Raw genomic sequence first — 17557 nt, forward strand, 5'->3', positions numbered from 1 at the left:
AAAAGGCAATAAATAACATTGATCTAAGTAATAATAATAAAATAATAGTAATAGTAGTAAAAAACATTAAACAAGAGAAGGCTAAGGAATGCAGTTACAATAAAACAAGGGAGTAATATAACTTGAATCAGAGAAAAGAAGCAGGGGTTTAAATATAGATAACATATATGCCAGTTGAGTCTGTTTCACTAAATCTTGGTAAACGCCATACTTTTTGACCAAAAAATAACATCTGGCTGTTTCTAAAATAATGGTTAAAGATATTATTTTTATCCATTAGAAATGTAAATGTAACCAGAAGGGGTCTTCGATATGATACAACCAAATCCTGTGCTGAATTCAAAAGAGTAGTTAGATCAGGTATATCTTGTTCTTCTGCATTTTCTTGTCTCTCTTCAGTGGGATATAGATAATAAGCCTTTGATATCACCAGCTTTAGTTCTTCAGGAATCTATTGGGGAAATATTCTTCAAAACTGGAAAATTTAAGAATCTTAGGTTGTGGGCTCTCAGTGCATTTTCAGTTTTTTCAAGTCTTTTGTTAACTTCCATATCATTTTGAATAATTGCAGTGTGTGCTTTCTCAACTTCTATTACTCTTTCTTCCATTCTCTCAATTTTATTTTTCTGTGTCATTAATTCCATAGCATTGTCCTTAACTTGTTGTTTAACTTCAATGACTTTTTTAGTTAATTCCCAAATCGCTTTTTCTAAGGATTGGAGAGCTTTCCAGATTACATTCAATGATATTTCAGGTTCAGATAATATCTTTATTTGGTCTGAGGGAACCTGGCTCCCTTCTTTGCCCCCACCCGCTGCTAAGCCGTCGCCATTTTCAAGACCAACAGATCTTATCCCTGCAGCAAGGCCTAGTCCCGTACCTCCCTCTTCTCCTCCGGGTACTACCTTGTCTTCGTGCACTTGTTTGTTAAGTCCTTCCAAAACTCCAGCCTGTTCAGATGCTCCAGCCTCTCCGCGCAATATCTCCCTTGGACTTTCATCACTCTGCAGGCTCCTTTCCTCATCGTGTCCTGGAGGCGCTGGTCTTTTCGGTGATCCAGGGCTTAATGATATTTCGGTCGGGGATGTACACTCACGCTCCAGAGCCTGTTCGCCAGCGACCTTTTCACCCAGTGTAAGCGGAGGTACGGCTGCGAAAAAACTTCCTATTCTGGGTTGCGATGACTCCAGAGGGGTAGAGGTACTCGCTTTTCGCTTTGTATGGGGCATTTCAGAAATGGTAAGAAAAGGCAATGAATCAGGAGCTCCTCATGCCATGACCGATCAGGTCGCCATCTTGAACCGCATTTTAAATTTTATAATATGGCACGTCAAATGCGATTTTGCTGGGAATGGTATCATGCACAATATAAGTTTGAAGTTCCAGATTTAATAACAGATATTTTGTGCCCCCCTGAAACCCACTAATGTATTACATACAATGTAATGTTTGTATTTGCATACAATGGAGGCAGTGCATGCAAATCTATCTCGTGCATATTCATTGTGGATATCCTGAAAACCTGGCCTGTTTGTGGCACCCAAGGAAGGGAGTTCGCTATCACTGCCCTAGACCATTCCTCAAGCTTCATTAGATCCCTTCTCATGTCTTTCTGGTTGTCTACTCTGTTGCAAATTTTGGCATCATTGGCAAAAAGACAAACCTTTCCCAATAATCCTTCCATAATGTTGTTCATGAAAATCATGAAATGAACCATTCCAAAGGCAAAGTGTACGGCACACCGCTAGTAGCATCTCTCTCCTCTGAGTGAGCTCCATGCATCACTACCTTTTGTAATCTACCACTCAACTAATTTCTAATCCAGTCAGTCACTTTAGTTCCCATACCAAGGGCACTGAATTTATAAGTCAACTACGTGAAACCGTGTCAAAAGCCTTACTGAAATCCAAGTGCACTACTTTTAGTGCTCTCACCGATCCAATTCTCTGCTCACCCAATAAAAGAAATTGATCAGATTCATCTGACAAGACCTATTTCTGGTAAAACCATGCTGCTTCAGATCTTGTAATCCAGAAACTGCACTATCCTCTGTCATAGCAGCAGTTCCATTAATTTGCTCACCAAAGAGGTCAGACTTGCAGGTCTGTAGTCTGTGGTGAGCAAATTAATGCGATCACTACTACCTTTCCCTTTCATGTAATTTTCGTTCATATCTCTCTTCTCTGCCTCTAAATCTTTCCCTTACATCACAATCACTTCACTCCCTTTATCCTGTCACAACTGGATCTCATCTCTCCTTCGCCTTCATTTATCTTCTATCCTTCATCTATCACCCTCCAGTTCTTCCTGCCCCATACTTCACTTACCCAACTCTCCTGAGAGCCTCCCCTCTCTCATCACTCCCCATCATGTTCTCTCATACCCTCCAGTTTGTCTCCCTCATGGAGTCTTTATCCCCATTGTCTCCCACGGCCCTCAATTATCCTCTTTCATTCCTATCACCACACACTCTCTTATTCACTTTCATCTCAGTCCTCCCCTTGCATATTCTCCCCTCCCCCATTCAATGTCCTCTCTGACTTTCTATCACACACACTCACCCTTCATCCCTTATGACTCTCACACACCCATCCCACATCACTTCCCTCTCTCATACTTCCTCCTCCCAATTATTCACTACCACTCACAACTCCTTCTCCACTCCATCACATTTCTAAGCTTCCCCCCGCCCCAATCACCATCTCTAGCTTTTTCGTTACCATTCTCCACTTCATTCTCTGGGTCAGCTACACCTCCATCATCATTTCTGACCCACCCCATCTCTGGCTCTCATCACCCCATCACCACCTCTGGAGTTCTTTGACACAGTCTATGCCCTTCCAGCAATTTTCACCCCTTCCCCAGATACTGTACCCCTGCACTTCCTCATATGCATCCCCTCCTCCCACATGGTTTTCATGAACCCCATATACTGACTCTCTCTAATCACCTCAGACAGTTCAAGTTTGCACTAATTTCAGGGTGATGAGGGGGAGGAAGCCACACTCTCCTTCCCTTATCCTGTTCCCCTCCAGAATTCACCTACCTGTCCTCATATTCCCAGAATTCAACCAGCTCCTCACTTCCCCAGTATTCACCCCCTTTTAGACCACTCCTTCCTCACATCCCCCAACATTAACCCTCCTCCCATTCCACCATTCACTTTCTCCTCATCAGTCATCCTTTCACACCACAAACATTCACCCACTCTTCACTCTCACTTTCCCTCCATGTCGATCACTTACAGCTCTCTGAATATTTCTTTCCTCCACGCAACGCTTTGCTCTCAGCTGAGTCCAGAATCCTGAGATCAAAGGTTGTGGCTAAGTCTGGTCCCCAGTTCCTCCCCTCTGTTGAAAGACGGGAAGGGATGGTAAAAAAAAAAAAAAAAGCACAGCAGAACAGAAAACAATTACTCTCTTCTCTTGTCCAGATACCTTCCTCTTTCTCACCACATGCCGCCTGCAGGGGCTGCTCCTGTCTCAACCCTTCCCCTCCTGCGTGGACAAGAGGAGAAGGAGGGGACGATGGAGCAGGCACTGGAGAGAAGAAAACAATTGAGCTCCCTTTTCCAGCCCCAGTCTTCCTGTTCCCTGAAAGCTGCTCCCAGGAAAGGGGCTGGAGCAGTCAACAGACAGATGTGGGGCATGAGCCCCTTGTACCCACTGCATCACTGGCGTTTGCATTAACGTTAACAAAACTCCACCCTAGGGGAAATGAGAACAGAGCCATGTGAAGCAAGTGCGTCCGGGAAAAGGGGGACCGGAAGTAGAAACAGACTGACTCAGGCTGAAAATGGTGCAGGAGGGGAGAAACAACTAAGGGTAAAAATCACAGGGAGGAGCCGCCGAGTCCCTGGACCCCACCCTTATCTTCCCTAGAACTGGCTCCAGAGCAGCTGGGAAACAGAAGAGGAGGTGGCAGTGATCCTGTGCGGTTGAGGAAGAAGGTCCTAATCCTATCTACTTGCTGGTAATCAGAAGGGAGTTTGTTGTACTGTTAAGTTAAGGAACATTTTTTTGCTTTGACTGCTCACCTGGGGCCAGGAGCCAGTCCTCAGGGGCTTGTACCTGATGTTGGGGAGTCAGAAAGGGAGGGAGGGACGCCTGAGCTGCTCTGTGTCCGGCTGCAATCCCTTTGGAGCTTGCAAGGCCGGATATTCTTTCATTCTTCAAGTACATGAAGTGATAAATATCCTTAATGTGGCTAATCTTAAAACTATGTTTAGTGCTGTTGCATTTCACGGTTGTTGGGACTTCAACTTCTGTCTTATGGCTGGAAGTGGTTTCTTTTTTTTCTTCCTTGTAGGTGTAATAAATGTGGCTAATAAAAGGGGGTCTGGATGATTCTTCTCTGTTAAATCTTTACAAGAGGCAACGTCAACATTCCAATACAACAAAAATCAAACTAAATAGTAATATCTTAACCCCCTACTTCCATTTTCTACACCTAAAACCCAGAGAAGGTGTAAATGCTTCCATAATGTAATGAGGTAGATGACTTAAAGGGAAAAAAAAACAGCTGGCCCCTGTACTCTGCGTGTTGGCTTCAGATAACTAAAACTATATCCCACTTGCCAGCCTTAGAAGCGTCCGTGCTGATATTGCTCTTTATTGGAGACCTGTCAGCCTCTCCTTGCCCTCCTCTTTCCTGGTGTTTAGAGGCGAGTGGTGCTCCGGTCTGCTAGTGCTGATCACTTTTTAATTAACCCCCAGGTGAAACTTTATTCTGTTACTTGGCAAATGAGCCTGGCTAGTAATTACTGTTCCTCCTAAGCTATGAGGAGCTGTGCTTCCTCTGCTTTCTGTACTTTTCAAGTGTATTGTCCAGGATTCTTCTAAACCTTTTGGGATAATTTTTTTTGAAAGATTTATATGTAAATGTAACTACTGTTTTTGTAGCAACTTTCAAAAGTCATTTATGCACATAAAATGCATGGATAAAATCTGTAGACAACTTGGTGGTGTAGTGTAGCAATCTTCAAAGGCCCACTTACCCTGAGTAAAGTGCAAATGCTTTTTTAAAATTGGGGCCCTTTATTTACCTTTTAATCCACTCTGGAGTAGCTGGTGAGGTAAGTGTAATCCAATTTAGAGTCAACTAAAAAAAAAAAAAGGGGGGGGATCTGCTTAGTGCATTTTGACAGATCCATATCACAAGTAGTGAATGAAGCTGGTTAAAAGCTAGTAGAAGGGTTGGGTAACCTTGATGTCAAGGATATGGCAAAGAGGGAGACAAAAATAAGTACTTATTCTACATAACTGCAGGCACTTCTGTCCCAGCATTAAAACAAGCTGAGTCCATTGTTGGCCTACCACTTATCTATATCCCATTCCATGTAAAAACTACACAGCTATTTACAGGCTTATTTGTATGTCTAGTTAATTACTACTTATATTTTACTCTAATTTTTGTAATTCTATTGTAAGTTGTCATTGGGTTTATTGGTGCATTGAAGATATTGAAACATTAGCTCTGTTTATGATAGGGGAGAAGAGTTTTATAAACTGTTGGCAGAAAATGCAAGCTTCAGCATATGTCTGAAGCTGAAATATTGTACTTTTTATTTCCTTCTCAAAAGTTTAGTTCCTTTTTTTTTTTTTTTTTTTTTTTTTTGAAGGCTTGAAAGAATGGCTTCAGAAGCAGCTGAACCACAACAAGTAGGCATGAAATACTTTGCTTGAGCTTGCTCAGTTTTCCATGGTTGCACTGTAGCTGGATTGCTAACTCTCTCTCCAAATTTTGACTTGCCAGAATGTGGCAGTGAGGGTGGCTAACCTGCCATTGGTGAGCTCTACCTGTGACATGGTTTCATCTGCTTACGTCGGCACAAAAGAGAATCATCCCTACCTGAAGTCTGTCTGTGAGGTGGCAGAGGAGGGGGTGAAGACCATCGCTGCTGTGACCCTTGCAAGTACAAAGCCCATCATCCAAAAACTGGAGCCACAAAGTAAGTGATGGCAACTGCTCGCCTGAATAGGATTCATATTTTTTCCATACATTTGAGGGAAAGCAAATGATTGAGGCTTGTAGCTAATAGTTTCTAGCTAGAACTGGCCTTTTTAATAAGATCTTGTGGGGATTTTTTTTAAGTACTCTATCAACTTATTTAATAGTAAATATACTTTAACTCAAAATATACATGTCAACTTCTGTCTAGACTCATCTGTTTTTATAGTGAATGTGTGACATATTAAGCACTCTATTGCATGATCTAACAGGAGACTTTTTTTTTTCTTAAATTCTCCCTTTCATTAAAGAAAATCCAAACCTTTATTAGCTATGGGTGGGAGAGGGAGGTAACATCCCACATCCTACTGAGATTTATTTTGGCCTGGCAATCACCTGTACCTTTAGGTTCCAGCCTCCCTTGCACTGGGACACTAAGCTTTTACTTGCATTTGCCTGGGATTTTTTCCCTGTCTTTATTTTTCTCAACAGCTCTCAGCTGGTGGCCATGCATAGATCTCTGGCCAAAACTCTATAATTATGAGCTCTAAGTCTGGGCACTAAGCAGTGCATGGTGAGTGCAACCCCAGGCCCTAGGGACAGTCTAATACTACCTCCCCAGCAGATTTGATCCAGGTCCTCCACATGGTGCACAGTAATGCTGCTGGGCCAGCCCACCTTCCCTAACAGGACTACACATCAACTGCAGGTAGAGCATCACTGCTACATTAGAAGACTTCATTTCCTGAATGAGCATTCCCCCTTCTATCCAGCAGACATTGCCTGATCTTTTGGTCTGCTTCTAGTATCTTTCCAACTTATTTATTGCATATGGTAACTTAGATTCTTGCTGTGCAGCTGATATTCTATTTCAATTAATACAAAAAATTCTAGTAATAACTAGTAGTGTGGGTTAACTCCATCCTCCTTTCGGGCCGATACAGTATAGTGCACTCCAGAGCGCACTGTTAACGCGCGTCCAACCTGCAGAACCTAATAGCACCCTCAACATGCAAATGCATGTTGATGGCCCTATTAGGTATTCCCCTGCACCCTCCGACTTAATATCATGGCAGTATTGAGTTGGAAGTCCCAAAGGGTAAAAAAGTGTAAAATTTGAAGTCAGCACGCGGCTGTTGGGTCAAACTGAATGCTCAGTTTTGCTGTCAGCGGGCTCTACCTCTGCCTGTTTCTACCGCCGGGCCTCATTTAAATACAGAATCGCATGCACAGGTGAGTGGGCATTTGCCCACTCTTCCGTGGACTTCACTGAATTGGTGTGAGGGGGTGGGGATGTCACCTTTTGGCAGCTGCAAAGGTGGTAAAAGCCAGCCAACAGGCCTGGAACCAGGATTCTCCCACTAGGGAATCAAATTTTGAGGCCCAAGGGAGTTATGTACCCAGCAAGAAAAGTCTACACAAGTAGTCTCTCGAACATTTTTAAACAATCCAAATATCAAGAACCAGTTGGAGCACCAAGATGGACAATTTCAGCAGCATATCTCCAGAATTAAACTTCAAAACATTTCCACTCTCAAAAACCTTTCTACCCATTACATGCAGTTCTCAATCAGCTGAACATTTTTCAGCATTTTCCCAGTCAGTTGTCTGAAGGCCCTTACTCTTTATTCACCCCAGATGTAGCACTGCATGATGCTGCTTCTACAAAAGTCTGTCCCAAGCTGTGGGCTTTCCAAGTTACAGAACCCCTCAGTCAACTAGGACAGTCTTTATCTTCTTGTAAACCTTCCTCGGCTACTTCTCCAGCTCAGAAACCACTTTAGGCACTGCACAAGGTTACAAGCCTCCAAACCTAAACTTCTGACTCTCTAGTCTTTAGTGCAACATTTCTCAACTGCTCCAATATTCTTTAGGAATAGAAAACCTTCTCTCATTTGTCCAAAATGCACCTTCTAGAACCTTCCTTCAGTTGGAAAGTTCCCCATGATAAACATAGCACATAATTCAACCTTAAGCTGCCTTACTTTTTTTTTTCCCATTGGTGATCTGTTTGGTGTTTGGACTAGAATAACTGTTTCATCTCGTGGTTCCCTGTCCCTTAGGTTGCTGAGGGAATGGGATGGATGATGTTGCCTGCTTGGTGTAATGGGCAGCAGGCAGGTTGCAATCTGTAAACCGTAAAGTCAACTAATACAGCTCATTCTCTGGGACCCAGAGCTCCATCTCTGCCTAAGCTTCCTAGCACTATTGTGGTTATAAGGGAAACTTCCCCAGCTTATTGCTATAGGAAGTCTAGAATAAACTTGTTCGTAGCCAGATCCAGGTGTGCTTAGTGGGTTCCCCCATACCTCCATGAGAAACATTACTATGAAGGAGAAAGGACTCTGCTCTTCTGTGGAGGCATGAAAGGAAACCTTTAGAGCAACAAGAGTAGAAAAATAAAACCATGCATGGTTCTGTACATACTATTCAGGTGGCACCAGACGAGGGAGGGAGGAAGATGACTGACTTGCTAAGTTACATCCTTTCTAGGTAACACTTCAATTCCCACCCTGTTACCATACAGGGTCTGACACAGCCAGGGAATGCTGACCCCTTGCTGTCTAGTTTGGATGATGACCTTGTGCTAGCAGTCCTTGAGCTGCCATAACTGGCACCTTGCTCTCCTTCCTCTGCCCATAAAGCTGATGTGGTGGCACCACTCCTGCTTTGTTAGTGCACTTGTAGACAATGGCCGAGTCATCCCCACCACTGCTTCCAGGCTTTGTTTATGTTGTGGGGTTGACTTGACAGGCCCAGGTTTTGTGGCCTTGTTCAGTCTCACTCTTTCAAATGCCAGCACTGGAATCCCAAAATAGTGTGCCTGGTGGAGCTGGCAAACTGGCTCCTTGATGGGGAAAGACTTCTGAGAAGCAGGGAGAACTGGATGGGGGGGCCCCCAACACCACAGTCCCAAGTGTAGTCACTTCTCTCGCTGGCAACCTGTTTATAATGGACTTCTAGGTAATAAGTGGCTTGAATGCATAGTTTCCTAGTCTCATCTTCCTATCTTCTATCTTACTTGTCTGAATGTTCACAGAGCAGAAGTGTAGCTGTCTGTCTTTCTTTTGTAGTTGCTCTTGCCAATAACTGTGCCTGTGTAGGCCTGGACAAAATTGAAGAGAAGCTGCCTGTCCTTCACCAATCTACTGATAAGGTGAGGCTGTGTTTTATTAAACATCACGGCAGGTGACGAGATCCACATTACAGAAAGTCTTAAAGGTGCTTCTCTAAACAGAAATAGCAACAGCACATGACTCTACCTTTCTAGGTATATACCCTTAACCCCCCCATCACCTGCAAAGGTAGAAAGTCATGTGAGCTGCAGCCAGAGCTCTAGCAACAAGCTGACACCATTCTACTGCTCTTTCCTTCCTCTTTTTTTAAATCTTTTATTCACAAAACTGAACTACTTGCAGTTGACCTATGGATGCTCAGAAGTTTCCCATCCCATGGGTATTGAGAGAATGCAGGGGTTTCCTCAGGGTTGCCTTAACTGGGGATTAACCAGGTTCTCTTGCTTTGCATGGACACATCAAAACTTCATGTAGCTGGAAATCTGATCCGAATGTACTGAGGCTCTTAAAGCAATGTTTCTAGTATATATAAATGCCTCTTGAGTCAGTGCAGCTGAAGCTTCTCTATGCAAGGAAGGGTCAGTAAACAAGGGTGGTTTCCATGTGGAACAATAGAAAATATGGCCAGATTTGATCATAACTGGAGTAAGGAAGGCAGTGAATAAAGATTAAGTAGATGCAGGTTACAACCTATTGTAGAAATGAGGGCAGTTGATAGCAGGGCCATGGATATCAAAGCTTAGTGTGATCAGGATTCCTGAGCTTGGACCAGATTCTGTTCTCGCAGCCTGTGGAAACTTGATGCAAACAAGTGGCAGTCCTCAGATGTGACCATCTAGTACTAACTGTGATTCTTCATGTAGATCGTTGCTAATGCCACAGACATGGTGGTTGGTGCAAAAGAAGCTGTAGCAGGGACTGTGATGGGTGCCAAGGACACAGTTGCCGATGCAGTCACTGGAGTGGTGGACAAGGCCAAGGGAGCTGCACAGGAGAGCATGGAAATGACAAAAGCTGTTGTGACTGGCAGCATTAACTCTGTTCTGGGAAGCCCCATGGTGCAGGTGGTGAGCACTGGGGTAGATGCTGCACTGAGCAAGACGGAGGCCCTTGTGGATCAGTATCTCCCAGTGACTGAAGGGGAAGCAGGTAAGGAGAAACTGGGCTTGCAAAAAGCCTCAATTATTCCTTTTCCTCTGGTTTTGTTTAGAATTCAGTCATGTTCAGTATGGCCTAATGTGAAATTCCTGGCTTTTCTTTTTTTAGACTTGGTGGCTTTGTAACTTCATCTCTTCTCCCTCCCTCCCTCTCCCCCAGGATTGGTTATATCATAAGGGTCCATAATGTATTTCATGAGGCTAACATCTCTGGTTCCAAGGAGTGGATTCTCCTCTTTTGGGGGAGGGAGGCTGACATTCAAGGCCCGGGCAGTGTAGTGAAATGCCTCTGGAGTTACTGTACCCACTCCATGATGGTGCTGCAGGAACAGTCTGGACAGCTTGCATGGTCAACAAACTTTACTGTGACATTTCATCATAAGGGTTCTGCTTTTCATCTGTGCCCCACCATGATGTATGTACACATTGGATCTCCCCCCCCTCCTCCAGTGCATGTATCCTCAGAACAGGGTCCTGGGGGTTTCCTTGCCCAACCAGGATCTCTCAATGAGAGGAGAATCCACTTCAATCTCAAAATGGTACCTGCAGTCCCCGTAAGTCCAGTTCATACCCATCCTGTGTCCCAAAATATGGGTATCAAGACTCGTCCTGAAGTGACTTTATCGTGAAGGTCTGCTGCTTGATGCAGCCAAGCTCCAGGGTGGGGAGGAGGGGTGCTAAACCTTTCAAAGTCCCAAAAAATCCTCTGATAATGAGTCACTGCTATCCTTCCCATTGCAGGGGAAAGGAGTATCTTAAAATTAAAGATGAGCAAAATCAGGTCCTTGCCTCAAATCCAAACCATGGTCCACACTCTTGACTTCTAGTCCCCCTTCTAGGCATGAATTCACCCACTTCAGACCTTCGTCTGAGGGAGGTGCTGATGGGATGGTATCTCCTTCGCTATCTATCTTAAGGGCAGGGATCTAGGGCCACCACAGAGACCAGGGGTTTCTACATCTTTTTACTTCTGTCTCAAGATAAGAATAAGATTTGAAACCCAGCTGATAGTTGCTTTCTTCTCTCGATTTTAGCCAAAGAAGCTACTGGCACCCAGAAGCCAAGCTTTTATGCTAGACTGGGATCTCTGTCTTCCAAGGTTCATGAGCAGGCCTTGATCACAGTGAAAGATGCTAAATGCAGGAGCCAGGAGGCCATCTCTCAGCTCCATCACACCATTGATCTGGTAAGAGATGTGGTCTCCATTGATCTCGTTCAAGAGCAGTACTAACATGCTAGCTTGGATGAAAAGGAAGCCTGCACCAAACTCATCTGTCTGCCACCACTAGTATTGTAATTCAGCAGTGCTTGTTGCAGGGGAGGCTGGGTGCCTTTTGGTCTTGATGCATCACCTAATATCTTCCATGTTTAAGACTGCTTGCAGGTATTGTCATTGACCTTAACTAGTGTTGATGTTTTGGCCTCCTCCAGCTGGAAGAGGAGATAGGGCTAAAGCAGAATGATTTACACTGAAGACTAACTTATTAGATGAGCTTCAGGTTTTTCCCCAATGTATACCAAGCCCGTTTACTAATAGCAGCACTGTCTCCTGATTTCAGATGGAGTATGCCCAAAAGAGTCTGTCCAGTGCCAACCAGAAACTGCAGGATGCCCAAGAGAAGCTGCACCAGGCTTGGCTAGCATGGAAGAGAAACATAGGACAACAGGATGGAGAGGAAGCTCCCAGTAGAGAGGTAAACAGCTTTTGGGTGGCTTAATGTTTCCAGGCATTCAGTCTGCATAAACTTCTAACACTGGCAACAGTCTAGATGCACCTTCTGTCATGCCTTGATCATTATCAACCATTTTGAACAGCCTCTCAATTATACCTTTTTCTTTGTGGCTTTATTTTTTTTTTTTGAATTGCTGATCTGTCCTCTTGACCCCATATTTATTATTTGGACAGCACAGCCTCTGAGCCATGGAGTCGGCCCCTCTATCTTGCTGATTCATTTTGACAAGGAATATTGAGCTGGCGCCACTAAGTCTGAGACCGGATGCCCAAAGCTTTACATTAAGGGTGGCAGGAAGAGACCCAGCTATTATTGGTATCTAAGCTTTATGGGACATGGGTCTGTAGTAGCTTTTCCCATCCTTTGCAGTAGTTGGCTTTCTCTGCTAATATAGACCACGTTTCTTCCTAAAGACTGGCTTGCTCAGTAATCTTACCTGCTCTCCTTCCAGCTCCCATTCTGCATTTATCCTGGGCATCTCTGGAAGATATGGGGCCTTGAACCCCATGAGACTGCCAAGGTGGTTCTGATTTGGGAACAACTGGGATTCCAAGACCTTAGGGCAGAGGATCCTCTCTACCTCAAGTAACAGACAATAAGTCTGTGATTCCAAAAGGGTTTATGGTGGTACTGGGAGAATTGTAACAACTTGACCACCCCCTTCAAATGACATCCATAGCAGAACAAAAATCCAAACTGTTCAGCAGGGGCTCTGGGGCTTACTGACACCTAAACCTTATGATAATGCCATAGGAAAACCTCTCAGGCTATGACTTTATCCTTTTTGATACTTGAATTGTGTAGGAATTTTCTCTTCCCCTCAACCCTCTTAAAGTAGGGCAACTTCCCTTTGGCAGAATGCAGTGCTCCTCACTCATTGTATCCTATGAGACTTCTGACAATTCACACTAGAAGTGTCTGCAGCTATTTGGTGTAGGACCTCTTCTGCTGGAGCACCTGCCATGGAGCTTGGACTACTTCCAGGATGTGTATTTCGGAGGTTACGTTTTTTAGAAAACAATTGGGAAGACTAGACTTAAAATTTGCTTAACTCTTGTGTGGTTTGTTTTTGTTAAGGTGTGAACTGTTTTTTTGTAATCCAGTCAATATTTAGAGCTGTGGAATAGAAGTATTACTAAATATGCCACAGATTCCAAAAGAGCATGAAATCTGATGGGCTTGATCCCTTCACCTGCTCCAAGCACTCTCTCTCCCTCTTGTGGCTCCAGAGATTCCAAACGTGAGTGCTGGACTGCTTCAAGAGAGCCACAACTTCAGTTCCTGGCCTATATTCCACTTATCAAACTGGGACATCTCCCAGTGAGGGAGTGTCTGGAGCAACACTAGACCCACACTTGACTAGTAAACCTGTCATGACACAAACACCCTCCCCAGTCAAGCAAGGTGTAGTCGTACAGATTCTACTCAATAGCCTGGGATCTCTGAGAATGACAGGAATACTACCAGTATCTGTTAATATTCATATCCATGGGTCAACTTTCTCCAATGAGCAGAACATAGTAATACAGCCAGCCAGTTTCTATGATTTCTAAAGTGTCTTTTCTGTTTTTAGCACATTGAATCACGTGCCCTGGCTATTGCCCAGGACCTGTCTCAACAGCTTCAGACAAACTGCCTCACACTGGTATCGAGCATCCAAGGCTTGCCCCAAAACATCCAGAACCAAGCCCACCACGTTAGCTGCCTGGCTGGAGACATCTACCAGAACTTCCACTCTGTTGGCTCCATCAGAGACCTGTCTGATCAGCTCCTCAGCACCTGCAAAGAACAGCTGAAGAAAATGAAGGAATCCATGGATGAGGTGATGGCTTATCTTGCTAACACCACACCACTCAACTGGTTGGTAGGACCTGTGAGCCCAGAGCAGAAGCAAGAAAAAGCCAGCCAACAAGAGCCTGAACACAGCAGCTAAAGTGCACCAGTCTAGCACTAATTCCAGTTCTGCTAAACTACAGAAGTGACTATTGTGTCAAGATGTTACATAGAATATCAAGCTTGACCAATTGCCCTCTTGATGGGACACATGGTTTTGTGCTGTCTACTAGCCACTGGTGAGATGGATGTGGGGAAGTCAAGGTTCCTTCTTTCAAAAGGAACAATGATACAAATTACATTCTAGCATTGGTTCCACTTAATGTTCTGATTTGAAATAAGAGGTGGAGTGCCTTTAACCCTAGTATGAGTCATCTTATATAGAGCTTCTAGTCCATTTCATTTTGCAGATCTTAAGAAATTTCTAGATTGTTTTGGTGGGCTATGCTGGGAAGACAGACAATGGAAAGCAGAGTTCTGTAACCAGGTTTAAAGAGCACTGGAAGTCCTGTATGGTGATAAGCAGCTTGCAGATCTTTGACTTCATGAAGCAGGGTTGCTTAGGAATTCCACATAGACCCTTAATGTTACAAGACAGTTCACAATAGGCATGACTGCCCCTTCACTGGTTTCCATGTGGGACTTGCAAGTGGTATAGTACTAAATATTTGTAAAGAGGATAAATGCTTGTTTGTAATGGTGGTATAGCAATAAACGTTTTGGCAACTACACTTGTTCATGATAGATTTCTTTAATTTTGACAAATAGTGTTGGATAACATGTCTGTCTGAAAGGGTGATAGATGCAGAGAACCAAAATACCTGAGCCTAAGCATATTTAGTGCATGGGGGTAGATTTGGGAAAGCAAGAGTGGGGTTTGGATGGAAGATGGTAACCCATGTGTTCTTGCTTCAGAACCATATAACATGATACAAAAACTGGTTACCATGCATCAAAATGAAGAACCATATGTAGGGAAGCTAAGAATTTTATTACAAAAAGGAGAAACACTCATAAATGAGCTGAAGGTAGAACGCTTGTAATTGCATTTTATAAATTGTTAACTTATATCAGTAACAGTACATTTAAGTCAGTGATTTAAAAGGTGTCTGGAAATGCCATGGCCACTGCTATAATGGGAGAAAGCTTATTGTTAAAATGCAAAACTTATAGTTATTAAAGCCCTTGAAGGTCCATGAAACATGTGCTGTCAGGCAAACACCAATGCCATATGCAGGAAGATAAACGATAAGTGTCTTGTTTTAATATTGGTCTTTGAAGAAAATTCTCATTGTGGCATGTATAAGCTGAATTTGGATAACCCAGTGATTATAAGTTTGAGCTGGTATTTCCTAACTTAAATTTACTGTGTTACTGATATGAGTGAACAATTTATAAATGCAATTACAAGTGTTTATAGCTTCAGCTCATTTGAGGGTTTCTTAGTTTCCTTACATGTGGTTCTTCATTTTCAGCACCATATAAAGCACAGCAGATGCCAAGCTGGTACGCTTGTATATTTGTCAGGCTTCCCTCTGCCAAAGCCCTACCATTTGGCTTGCAGCCTCCACTGTGATTGCATTAGCTTTTGAGAATACTTGGTCCCTTGGATAGACTCCAGCTCTCCTTTAGCAGCTTCAGGAATTACTGAAAACACTGTTCTGCAGAGTCTTAACAGGCCATGTAGCTTCCACTAGCAGGCAGGCAATATATTCAGTCTCTTCTGAAGTCTTACTCAATTACATAATAGAATCCAAGTCCTAGCAGTGACTCAAGAACACTATTGTAGAATCATGTTGCAGTCTACCACTGCTGTGATGGTCTGTATCCTTGGCCATCCACAACAAGTTGTTTATCTGAACTTGCTCTCAATAGCTTCACTAGTAAATAGTGGGAGAGGCTGGAAAGCCATCTACTGGAGGTCCTGAACTGTGGAATAGCCACAGGTGGGCAGCTGCCAACCCAAATGGCACCAGAAGTGGAGGCCCCAGGCCTATTGTGCATAGCACACATGGGGACGCAGTCCTGAGGCCATATGGCCCACTGATCTTGGGGGGGGGGGGGGAGCAGCAAAAGCACAAAGAGCAGCTTCTGTTCCCCAGCCCCTTCCCAAAGTAGGAAGATCTGTGGACCAAGAGGCCAACTTATCTTCTGCTGAGGGAGGAAGCAGTACCAGAAGCTGTGCGTGGGCTTGTGTGGATGAGAATGGCAGCTTCAGTGTGTTTGTGGGTGACAATAGAAGCCTGGGTCTGTTTGTGGGTGAGAGTGGGTGCGTGGATGTCTGTGTTCATAATGTTAGCCTGGGGAGGGATGAGAAAGTGAGAGCTTGTATGTGTCTCTGCAGAGAATGTGAGTGTGTAGAGGGGGGGGGGGGGGGGGGGGGAAGAGTATGTGTAGAAGGGAAGAAAACAGTAGTAGAAAGATGCTGAAAGAATTAGGAAATGAGCAACAAGCACAAAAACAGGAAAGACCAGGACCAATTCTTTAGAAAAATACAAAGGTTAAATTTATTTTGATAGCAATTTAAATGTCATCTTTAGGAATGTGCATTTCTTATTTTTGTATTTTGCTCTTCAGTATTCTACTGTTAAACTTTAGTTTCTCAGGCTTTCTATTGTGGTTTTTATCTGCATGTTTGTTCTAATTTGTGGTCTCTTATTTCTATATTAGGTAAGGGTCGTTCTGTTTTGCATGTGTGTGTGAGAAATGCTGTATTTCTGCTAGCATGTAGTTTCTCTATAGTAGTCCAGCTTGTTCTGTACCTCCAGTAGGTGATGGATTAATGTTCTAGGGCCTGGTGTAGTATTTGCATTGCTGCTTTGAATCCTGAGTCAGTGCTGTGACTGTATAGCAAGGGTCTAGATGCCTCTTTGCAAGAGTTTGCTACTTCACAAAATAGCAGTGGAGGGCTATTTTTGCTGAGGTGACAACAGAATTAGAAACTTTTTTTTTCATGCTAGTTGCAATCTGAATTGCCCTAGCTCTGCACTGTAGCTGTTCTGATTGCAGAAAACCAGAAATCATAAATACAATATAATGAAAGATGGTTCATGAAAGAATACATTAATTTGTTACATGACTGGATCTGTTTCCTATACTTGTGCATTTATAAACTGCAATAAATATAATAAATTCTGATTAAGGAATCTTTAATGCTAGTAAGTGCATGAAATTGAGGTAAACTATATTAAAGTTTCATAAATGATGTATAATGGCTGTTGCAAATTACTAGGGCGTTCTTTATCAATAAAAACTATACACCTGCATGCCTATAGCCCACCCATATTAACCTTGTGCCCACCCAAAAAATCAATTCTGGCTACACCACTGGTCCTGAATATTCCAATAGCAGCAGAACTTATTCCCTGCCCCTACTAGAACTAAATCCCTTCCTGAGAAAAGGGAATCATCACTAAACTTTTATACCTTGCAAGGTGCCTTGAAGCATTGAGGATGGTGTGGCTCCTTCATAAAAGAAACAGACCAGAGTGCCATGTACTTATCTACTTTTCTGATATGAACTTATAGGTCACAAAACATAGATATGGTCCATTCCATCAAAAGGAATGACCTCTCAAGAGGTTCTTAGTGCAGGACTAGTCTTCATTCCCTTCGTAAATGATAGTGTGTGTGTATATATGCTACTTGTACCCACCCAACTCCATAGGAAAGCTATTCCAGGCTTCACAACTTCGACCAAAGAATTTCCTTAGAGCAGGAATTCTCAGACTTCAGGATACTGAGCCAGCTGGGTTTTCAGGCTCTCTCCACTGAGTGAGGTGTGCAAATCTTTGTGCCATGTTCAGTG

At 43.4% G+C, this 17557-nt stretch overlaps 1 protein-coding gene across 2 annotated transcripts in view; it reads left to right on the plus strand.

Moving 5' to 3' along the window:
• Positions 1-3851: 3851 nt before the first annotated feature.
• LOC115095387 (perilipin-2-like) overlaps positions 3852-17557 on the plus strand; it is a 40894-nt gene continuing 27188 nt past the window's right edge. The window contains exons 1-8 of one of the 2 annotated variants that reach the window (XM_029608972.1): positions 3852-3972; positions 5621-5660; positions 5755-5950; positions 9024-9106; positions 9890-10175; positions 11218-11369; positions 11743-11877; positions 13490-14480. In XM_029608972.1, coding sequence (XP_029464832.1) covers positions 5631-5660; positions 5755-5950; positions 9024-9106; positions 9890-10175; positions 11218-11369; positions 11743-11877; positions 13490-13849 — 1242 coding nt within the window. In that variant the 5' untranslated portion in view covers positions 3852-3972; positions 5621-5630 and the 3' untranslated portion in view covers positions 13850-14480. Of the gene's footprint in view, positions 3973-5620; positions 5661-5754; positions 5951-9023; positions 9107-9889; positions 10176-11217; positions 11370-11742; positions 11878-13489; positions 14481-17557 lie in introns of those variants that run through there. The other variant, XM_029608963.1, reaches the window with a different exon arrangement.

This window comes from Rhinatrema bivittatum, chromosome 1 (genome assembly GCF_901001135.1).
Source record: "Rhinatrema bivittatum chromosome 1, aRhiBiv1.1, whole genome shotgun sequence".
Classification (NCBI taxonomy): domain Eukaryota; kingdom Metazoa; phylum Chordata; class Amphibia; order Gymnophiona; family Rhinatrematidae; genus Rhinatrema; species Rhinatrema bivittatum.